The 10,997-nt window shown below is 25.9% G+C and overlaps 1 protein-coding gene and 1 non-coding gene across 2 annotated transcripts; both read left to right on the top strand.

Moving 5' to 3' along the window:
- The first annotated feature begins 6,393 nt into the window (after window positions 1-6,393).
- Window positions 6,394-9,557, top strand: LOC114376810 (gamma-interferon-responsive lysosomal thiol protein). Its single transcript, XM_028335091.1, has 5 exons — window positions 6,394-6,729; window positions 6,797-6,862; window positions 7,566-7,706; window positions 8,837-8,929; window positions 9,130-9,557. The coding sequence occupies exons 1-5, from the start codon at window positions 6,493-6,495 to the stop codon at window positions 9,316-9,318; spliced, it is 726 nt and encodes a 241-aa protein (XP_028190892.1). The 5' UTR covers window positions 6,394-6,492; the 3' UTR covers window positions 9,319-9,557.
- Window positions 9,558-10,912: 1,355 nt separating this feature from the next.
- On the top strand, window positions 10,913-10,994 carry TRNAS-CGA. Its single transcript has one exon. It is a non-coding gene; the product is annotated as a tRNA-Ser (tRNA).
- The last annotated feature ends 3 nt before the right edge of the window (window positions 10,995-10,997 follow it).

Here is a 10,997-nt window from a genome sequence, read left to right on the forward strand (position 1 = left end):
ATGAAAATTCACTTTCTTTTTTACATTTTAAAATAATAGTTTTTAGATAAAATATACTTTAATTTACTATTATAATTATTTTCATTGTCAAATATATAAACTATCAATATAAACTATGTAAAAAAAAGCATCAATATAAATCTAAAACTAATATTTTTAATTGATTATTCAAAAATATATAATTGATCGACTAATCAACCTTTTCAAGCGATTAGTCAAAAATATAATTGATTGATTTTATATATATATAAGAGTGTTTCATTCTTTGGGTTACAACATGTCACAACCCAAAAATCATTCTCTCCGATATTGTTTATTATATTATTAAATTATTTAAAAAAAAATATCAATCAATAGAAGATAAACTTAATTATTTTCCTCAATTATAAATTAAGTTTATTTTATTTTATATTATCAATCCATATATAATTTTCTCTTTATTTGTAGCTGACATTTATTTTTAATAAAATATATTTATGATTTTTTAAGATTTGATGAAAATTCACTTTCGTTCTTACATTTTAAAACAATAGTTTTGGATAAAATATATTTTAATTTATTGATTACCATTATAATTATTTTCATGCTTAAATATACAATTGTAAATTATTATTATTATTTTCACTTTTAAATACATAAATTATCAGTATAAGTTCTGTAAAAAAAAACTATCAATTTAAATCTAAAATTGACCTTTTTGATTGATTATTCAAAAATATATAATTGATTGGTTAATCATCCTTTTTAATTGATTAGTCAAAATATTTAATTGATTGATTACCTCTAATATTGTTATTATTTTCATTTTTAAAGATATAAGTTATCAATTATATATTAAGGACATGCATGTACTCTATACCAATTGTGCATTCAATACCAATTGATCACTAAGTTTGTCCCTATACCATGTCTCTCAATTTTCAACTGTAAATGTGAAAAACATTAGCAAAATATGGAAATTTCAAATTCAAATTCTTCGTTTTTGGATACTCCTTAATTTTAGGCAACCACATTTGAAAGATTTTAACAAAATGGTCATCATGGATGAAAAGGTATGTCTTAAACCAATTTTTCATGTAATTTTATGAATTCAAAGCATTCATACCTACTAATTTCCTTTTATGTAGCTAAGAAATATTCAATGTACGATTTGGAGTAATCTAGTTAAAAAATTTGAATCACTCTTAAGGGAAAGAACCTGTTACGAGGTGAGAAATCTAATAGTGGCATTGAACAGATATAAATATAAGGCCACCAATATAATGATATCATTATACGATACATGATACCGAAAATATTATGATTGATGGTTAGCTTGCTCTTTAAACTTCCAAACTACTTTTTTGTTATCAACACAGTCCCTACATGAAACTAAGGCTTGCTAATCATAATAAATATGTTTGATGTCCATTGTGAGAGATGATAATATTATCTTATTTTTAAGTGTGTTTTGGGTGGTTTTGTGCTTTTGTTTAGCTACTACTAGAAGAAGAAGAAGCAAAGCTAGCAAAGCACCAGAAACATTTGCTTAAAAAATGCATTACAAATATTGTCCTTTGTTTGACACACAAGAATAATAGCGTGTTGCAAATGGTTTAAGGTTTTTTATTAACAATTTATGTAAAATTACTCATTCAAAACCAACCCTTTGAACTGGGTGTCAAATAAAATATATCCTAGGTGTTGTTAAGTCAAAAGTTAAATTATAAGTTAAGACAAATTAGAATTTCTAATTATTTTGATTAGATGCGAATAAATACAAATGATAAAAACAACGTTTAATGCATCATTTGATTGTAGCCTACTATTACGCGTCTTATACTCGAGACGATAGTAGACATAAACTATGATCGGATAAGACATTTAAGAGAAATATTTAAGAAGATCATTTATTTTTCTATGTCTGAGATTCTATTTACATAAATATTTTCTTAAGATCTGACAAAGTCTTATGAAAAATAAATGAAGTTTAAGATCTTAATGTGTTGATCGTCATAAAAAAATACACTTTGTTGTGTAGACCTGCTTTGACAAATGTGAAGTGACTTTTCGCTGAAGTAATCAATATGATAACTCATAAGAATGGACTCTCTGCATGAAGAAGGGAGGTGCATTTAATGCAAGTGTTAAATGCTCCTCAATGACCACATTCGCTAGACAAAGATCAAGTGAAAAATCCAACCGTTGAGAGACAACAAACACTTAAAAATGAAGGTTACAAATACTCGAGCTTTGAAGAAGAAGATATGAATCTTATGGACTCTTATTATTTCATTCTTTATGCAAAAAGTTTTTTGTTTATTGTTATAATGTTTAAAAAGCTCTCAAAACACCTTGAATATACTAAGAGAAAAGACTAAAAGCTAATTGTATATCCTTTTGTAAGATGTTCATTGTTTAGTCAGTGAGCAACCTTTATCAATAAATCCTTTGATTTGTTTAGAGCCAGCACTAACTTGATAGAATAAAGAATATTTGATTTTTGTCAAGCTTGGTATAAAGCTTGATTGTGTAAGAGTTGGAGCCAAAAGTGACAATGAATAATACTTGCAACTTGTATGAAGTTAGTGAAATTTTGTGGTTTGCTAAGAACAAAACATAGCTTCAATGGTACTATGGTAGAGACAAACTAGTATGAAATTTTATGTGTCTAATCTTTCTTGCTTTCCTTATAAAATTTTAAACTAACCAAGGTGTGAATTCATTTTTTAGTTTTTGTGTTTTCTAAAAATCATTCTAAAAAGTTTTAAAAAATATATCCTATTTGCCTTCTACAAAGTATTATCAAGATGAAAACTTAGTTTAAGCAAAAAAGGTTTTAAAATTTTTAAAATCACACTTCAAGCTCCTTTCTTATGATATTTACCCTTACATGTGTTTTTTTTATTTGTGTTCACTAAAATAAACATCTTAAACTTTAAGTAAATTAATATGTTGACTAAAACAATATTAAATCAAATTATAATTAAAATAATTCGTATCCAAAATATTACAGTATCCAAGTAACAAGAATAATAGCAAATCATTTCCATATAAATTATCCAAATTTTTTAATTAATATTTTTACATTTTTAATTTAATTACAAAACTAGCTTGAATTATAGAAAAAATTTAAGTGTATATGTAAAAGAATGACATATTTAATTCATTTAATATCAAAAACCAATTTTATAAAATGAAGACAATAAGAATATTTAATTCATTTAATATCAAAAGCCAATTTTATAAAATGAAGACAATAAGAGTATATAGAAAACTAATATAAAAATGGACGCAAAAAATTGTGAATCAAAATTATCCACCACCTCTATTGCAACTTCGTTGTCATTGTATAAATATGTATTAAGTAAAACCATAATTAAAACTGATGTTAAGGCAACTTAATCACATCCTCAAATTAAAAAGGTATTTCTTTTGTTCCAAATTTTAGTTCCCAGCCCTGTATCATTGCCTTAAAAAGCAAAAACAAAACATATATAAATGTGCAATCTAAAATACATGATTTCTTTATTAATAGTAATTATTTAAACTTTTTAAAAAATTATTATCAATTTTACACAATATGAGAAATATTTTTTTTGTTAATAGTATCCTATTACTTTATTTTTATATACTTTATACAAATAAATAAATTAAAAATTTTACAATAATAAATAATCATATTTAAATTATCAAAATTTTCTTTTGAAGGAATAAACTATCATAACTTAAATAATATAGTTATAATTTTTAATTAAATATAGAAAATGATAGCTTTAAAACTATAATGATATAAATATAAAATTATACATTATGAAATTTAAACTTAATACTCGTGCAAGATATGGGATTTTACACTAGTTTTATTAAAATAAACGTATTTTTTCAATGAATAAGTTTAAACAAATTCACTCATAGTTTGTAAAAATAATCATTATAATCTATACATAGAGGAGATAAATTATATTTTAAATCTATGATAAATGATTTATGTTATGATAAACAATTTTTTAGTTTTTGATGTTTTTATTAAAACTTAGTAATAAAGATGTAAAGGATATGTTGAAATATGTAAGATGTTAAAAAGAATTCCTCTAAAAATTTTGTTAAAGAAAAATTCCTAAAATTACTCGTACAAAATAGGTCCTAAAAATATTATTTTTCAAAATAGTTATTCTAATTTGTGACTATGGAGATATCGTGGGTTAAAAAAAAATTATATATACAAGGAAATTATTTATCTCGCCGTAAGATTCAAGTTTTAATGAATTTAAATAAGGAAAGCAAGAATAGTGTTTTTTTTATTTATTTTTTACTTTGTAATACTACATAATTTTGGCAAGTCAATATCTTCTCCAACTTATAATCTTTTATCTCAAGGGAATATATGATATAAAACAACATTTTTATGAGCATAATATATTTTTACTTTAAGTTAATTGATTATCTTAATTTTAAGATACCTATCGTGTTAGAAATTTTTTAGCATTTGATATAAAAACTAACTCTTATACTAAGATTATGATAAATGAGACATTTTAGTTAATTTTTAATTTTTTTATTAATTGAAAAATTTGTTTGATTGTCCAGTAAATCAGTTTTTTTAGTAGTTTCTTAATAAATTTTAATGTTTTTATAAAAGTTAGTTTTTAACTTTTAATTTTTTAAATATTTTTTTATCCTTAATATATTTATCTAATTTTCTAATTATTATTTTAAAATAAATTATAATTTTATTTTATTTTTTTATCATTTTACATTTTTCAACTTCTTCAACAATTAATTTACATTTATAATTTAATAAATTAACTTTTTAATTACCAACTATCGTTCAACTGTCATAATTTTGTGGAAGTAAGTGTTTAACTTGTTTTTTTTAACTAAAAATATTATTTATTGATATGAGCCAATTAAATCATGTTGCTTATTTAAGCAATTGACTTAAACAACGTACTTAAACAAAAATCAATTTTAAAATTCAAATACCTTCTATGTGTATTTTTTGAGACATGATTTTTTTTAGAAGATTGAGACATGATCTTATGTTTTAATATCAATCGAATAATTTATTTATTTTTATATCTTTTTACATCTATTATTTCAAAAAAATTAATTCTAACAATTTTTTAATTCTTGAAATGATGGAAAATAAAAAAATTTCATGATAAAGGATAACGATATTTTTACAGGAAAAAGATGGTAGATATTTAAACAGACGAAATCGTGGCAATTTTGTAATCGTAAGAAAAGTATGAAAAAACAATTGTAGCTTAGGTGTTGAACTGATTTTGACAGGTGGCAAACATGCAAGTAAATTAAATGAATGAAAATCTACTGAAGAAAATTAGTTCACTACAAGATGTAACTCATTTTGCAACACATCAAATTTATAGAAAAGGATCTAGCTTTAATTTCTACATAATACATTAACAAGGAGGAACAAAGAAGTCAAATGTTATAATTATGAGTTCATGACTGTTAAAAAAAATTAGTTCACACCCAAATCACAATAATAGACCATTTGGATTCACTAATTCTGGGCAAGTATATAATGTTTAAATCCAGGAATCTTTCATCGGTAGTTTGTGTATGTTGTCTTAAAATACTCTAGTACAAAACTTATCTCTACGAGTAGTTTGTGATCTAGCCTAAGATGAATTTAATCTAACTTAACTCTAATATAACAGTTTCACCTTGTTACGTTTAAACTTGACTAAATGATGGTCTAAATAATAATCAAATTAAAATCGAGTTGACTTAATATTAAATAAAACGTATATTTTTAAACACTATACATATATAAATATAAAAACAAAAATAATCAGTTTTTTTTTTCACATACATCTTTGGTTAGATTAATGTACAAAAAAATATAAATAAAAAAAATAAAATTAATGCTTATAATTCCAGACACTAATTTATAACACATTTAAAAAAGATCAAATTCCGAAAACAATTACTTAACTTTCAAAAACCCCTTTAACAAAAATAAATTATTATTCAATTAAAACGAACACACAATTTTAATTGAGAGAGAAGACTAAGGTATCTACTGCAAGATAATTTTAAGTTATTATTCAATTATAAATAATTTATTAATTTTATAATAATTATTTTAAATTTATAATAATTTTTATTGAAAGATAATTTTATGTTATTATTCAATCATAAAAATAATTTATGATTGGTTAATATTATAAAATTATTCTTGCCGGCATTATTAAACTCATTTTGTTTTGTTTAACCAAAGATTTATGAGATTTTTTATTTCACATATAATTAATCATTTCTTATCAGATCCGTCCACTTTGAAAATGATATTATACCTTTAATTGTAATTTCTATATTTAAGTCGAAAATGGAATCAGTCCAAAAGATTAAAGTAATAAAAAAAATGTGATATTAAACTGATTTTAAGTTGAGTATTATATTGTGGTAGCTGTTACGAGTCAGCAAGAGAGAAATATCTTGTTGAGTTGATTTCTGATCCCAAATTGAGTTTGAGTTTCAGCCATGGTATCTGTTTCTCTGCTCTTATTCCTATCTTTCTTTGCCTTCTTTGCACCCTCTGAATCTCACGACAAAGTCTCGTTGGAATTGTACTACGAAAGCTTATGCCCCTACAGCGCCAACTTCATCGTGAATCACCTCCCAAAAATCTTCACCCCAGATCTTGCCCCAATCGTTCACCTCAAACTCGTTCCTTGGGGCAATGCCAAACTCCGTGCCAACGCCACCTTTGACTGCCAGGTACTCTCTTCTCCAATCTTATACACACTCTTCACCTATTTTTATTTAATTCTGATGACAATTGCAGCATGGGCCATATGAGTGCTTGCTGAACACAGTTGAAGCCTGTGCAATTCACATCTGGCCTCAACTCGTAAGTAACAATTGCTGTGCCTTTGCCCCTTTCTTTCTTTCTTTCTTTTTTCTTTTTTCTTTGATTTGGGATCAGAACTTAATAATGCTTTTTTTATTATTATAATATTATGTTATTATTACGGATTATTCAGCATCGATTTTTTCAGATGATTAATTTTTATTGGATTTTGATTAGGTTATTTTCTACCAATTATTTTTTTTATCCAAAAAGGAGATGAAGTTGTTGGTGAACTTAGGAGTGCCTTTATTATTATTATTATGTTATTGTTACTGAGTATTCATTGATTTTATAGATGATTAATTTTCATTGGATCACCTTTGATTAGGTTATTTCCTTTCAATTATTTTATTTTTTATGAAAAAGGAGATGAAGTCTGGTGCCACCTGGACGAATGAGTTGTTGGTGAACTTAAGAGTACTATTATAATTATGATAAATTTTGAAAAATAAAAATAAAAAAGGAGTACTTTTGGTTCAGTGTAACAGTGCTTTAGCAAGATGCTCTAGCTTGAGCACTGTGCTTAAGTTGCTATAAATTCCTGTTATCCGAGTTTGATTCCTACGGATAAAGTTGTTATTATAAATTCTTGGCACCTGAGTTCGAGTTCAATTTGTACGGATAAAAAAGTTTAGCAGTGCTTTGCATGTGTACCTCGGTATCTCTGTTATGAGTGTTTTATGTAAATCACACTCTTTTGCAGAGCAAACATTTTCCTTTCATCTACTGTGTTGAGGATCTGGTGTTTCAGAGTAAGCGTGAGGAATGGGAATCTTGTTTTGAGAAACTGGATCTTGATTCGGAACCTATTAATCAGTGTTATAATAGTGAACATGGAAAACAGGTTGGTGTTTTTCTCTGATTTCGCTCTTGTCCTTGCTTGAGCTACCATGTTGTGATTGAGATAGTATTATGTACATGAGTTTAGTTTTCATGCCCTCCGAGTGTAAGTATGACTTGTAAACTAGTTACTATAAAGTATTCTAAGATCCTATTTGGATAAAATTTGTTACAAATACTTGCAGGTGAAGAAAATAAGAAGATAAAATAAATTGAGTTTTTCTTCCGTGAGTTAAAATCAAATCAACTTCGGCACCTCGGATTTTGGAAGAGTTAAATGAGACTGAGAACTTTTATGGAAGTTTAGTGTTAAGTTGATTTTAGCTTGTGAGAGAAGCTCAATTTATTTTACTTTCTTATTTTCTCATCTTATAAGTGCTTATGAAAAAGTTGATCTAAACAGGACTTAAAATGTTTTTAACTAACCTTTCTCTTCTAAGGTTGTTTTTTATGAACCTTAAAGTTATACTAACATTGCTAAATGATACAAGCTAGTGGAAAGTTGGGAATTAGAAAATTTGAACAGTTATACAGTTACAGGGTTGGTGGTGACTTCTCAATTCCTTATTTAAACTAATCTTAAGTGTCATAGATAATTGAATCTCTCTTCGAGGTGAGATAATAATCCATGTCAACTAGCCGTAACTGGGCTCTGTTATGTGAAACTTGGATGGTAAGGTCTGGTATTTGTTATGTGCCGGTCTACTACTTTGCTTTTATTCTTCAAGACAACAAAATGAAATAGCTAATGAGAAGTAATTTTAACTTATTCCAGCAATTACTTCAAAAATTGGTCATGTTCTTCATTTTTACAAAACTCTAAAGCAGTGTAATATGATCTACAAATTACCTTATTGTCATACATGATTGCTCTTTGCTACAGATACTGCCACACGATCTAATAGAACTGCCAATTTGTAGCTTCTGAACATTCATCTTTCTTCAAGCTAATTTCTCAAAATCCTTTTTCAATATTTTTTGTCAATCTTGCTGAATGTGAAGACTATCTCTTGATGAAAAACAAAACATATGACAGATGTGCTGAATACATCATTGTTTGACTGGAATTTTTGTCTCAAGTAGCATTTACTATCTTGTTTTTGATCATTAGTAACATTTACTATCTTTATGTAGTTGGAGCTACAATATGCAGCTGAAACAAGTGCTCTGGAGCCTCCTCACAAGTATGTTCCTTGGGTAGTTGTGGATGGAGAACCACTCTATGAGGTCAGTTTTGCAATTTTATATCGGCTGAACCAAGCCCCATTCCCAGTGTTTGAAATTTTCACTGAAAAATACTTCTAATTAACAAATAACTTATAACACTGAAATTTGTGTTTTACATATGTAAGTTGTGTTATATTAATGAATCGAATTAGAAGTGTACAGGAAATTCAAAAAGAACTTGCAAATTTCTTTTGCTGCAGGATTATGAGAACTTCTTAAGCTATCTTTGTAAGGCTTATAAAGGTACTGTTACACCCCAAAGTTGCACCCAAGCATCATACCTAAGAGAAGTGAATGCAAAGCCTAAGCATTCGGTTTGCTACAAGGACAGTGGGATTATGCTAACATGGGAAAAAGTGAGGTCAACCATTGCATCATGGATGCACTAGATGAATCTTGGCAGTGCATTTTAGATGTGCCAATGCTGCATTTAGTAGCAGTTTGTTCGTGTTATCTTGTGTGAAGTTGTGTTGATCCCTCCAAAAGTGCAAATAGAACTTGTGATGCACATAAAACCATATCGTACTCTCATCAAAAAAATAAAACCATGATGTGTATGTGTATGAGGTACTTAAGTACAATATATATAGAGAGAGAAAAAAAAAAGTAAGTGCAATTCTATATTTTCGTTATTCTCGTCATATAGAAGAAATATTTTTATTTATTAAAATATTAAAAGTAACTTTGACATTAAAATAAAAAATTAGTTAAATATATTAATTGAAAATAATTTTTAAAACAATAGACTAAAAATGGCAAGGAAAAGTGATAAGATGCTTATTTTTTATTAATATAAAGCAAAAAATAAATAAAAGTTTTAGTTGATTATTATGTTACAATTTCTAATTTTTATAATAAGAATAACAGCAAAAACAATTTAATGCTTACGTTTATAAATTTGATGTACTCTAGGATTCGAGATTGAGGTTATATATATATATATATATATATATATATATATATATATATATTATATGTGATGGGATCTAGCTTATTTAGTTGGTTAAGTAAAGATGCATGAATTTTTATAAATTTTTTTATTGTTTTTGATTCTAATGAATAAAAAAAATGTTTATCTACACTTTTTCCTGATTAATAATAACCTTGATTTTATTTATCTTCTAATTTTCTATCATAATAGACTATTTACACATTTGAATTATTGTTTTTTTTTTATTAGTACAAGTAAAAATAATAATATATCGTGTTATTTTAATGAAAGAATTGAACAAATTGAAAAGAAGACAATTTTTTATTAGCAAATACTAATGTCAGTTTATTAATTTTTTTTAATAGTGAGATGAAACCTAAACATTATCCTCATTCTCTTCTTTTGTAACCACTCATCTAACTTTATATCTCCTCAAAAGGAAAAGGAGACAATGAATTATCTTTGCTTTTTTATTATTCTTAAAAAAAAGTCAAGTATATGTTTAGTAATGTAGCACTTAATATAATATTTATTCACCGAAGATTTGCAGTAAAAAAAATAATTCACCGAAGATTTATTAATTTCATCATCATAATTATAAATATTTTTATTAAATATAAATAAAAAGAAAATATATTTGTGTCCAGTTTATTTGATTTTAAATTTTATTTAAAATAGAAACTTGAATAAGGATAAGTTTGAAAAATAAAAGTAAGAAAGTAGGGCATGCTAATAAGTATATTGGAGTGCCAATAATTTCACCTTATTTATGGCCTATAAGTATTTATAACGAAGTTCATTCAAACTAAATCTTGATATAAAAAAATCATTTAAGAATATAAACAGATGAGCGAATAAAACTCTTTAACGTAAAAAATTAAAACTTTAATTTGAGTGGATTGCTATGATATATTTATTTCTTATATTGTGCCTCTTAAGCTGCAAAAATTTGATATCAAAATTATAAACAATTATTATTAATACTTTATTTATTAAAGCATAGGGAATTTATATAGATTATATAAAACTAATCTACAGCAATTGATAACAACGTCGATATGTCCGAGTGGTTAAGGAGACAGACTCGAAATCTGTTGGGCTATGCCTGCGCAGGTTCGAATCCTGCTGTCGACGGTT

The sequence above is a fragment of the Glycine soja genome, chromosome 11 (assembly GCF_004193775.1).
Source record: "Glycine soja cultivar W05 chromosome 11, ASM419377v2, whole genome shotgun sequence".
NCBI lineage: Eukaryota > Viridiplantae > Streptophyta > Magnoliopsida > Fabales > Fabaceae > Glycine > Glycine soja.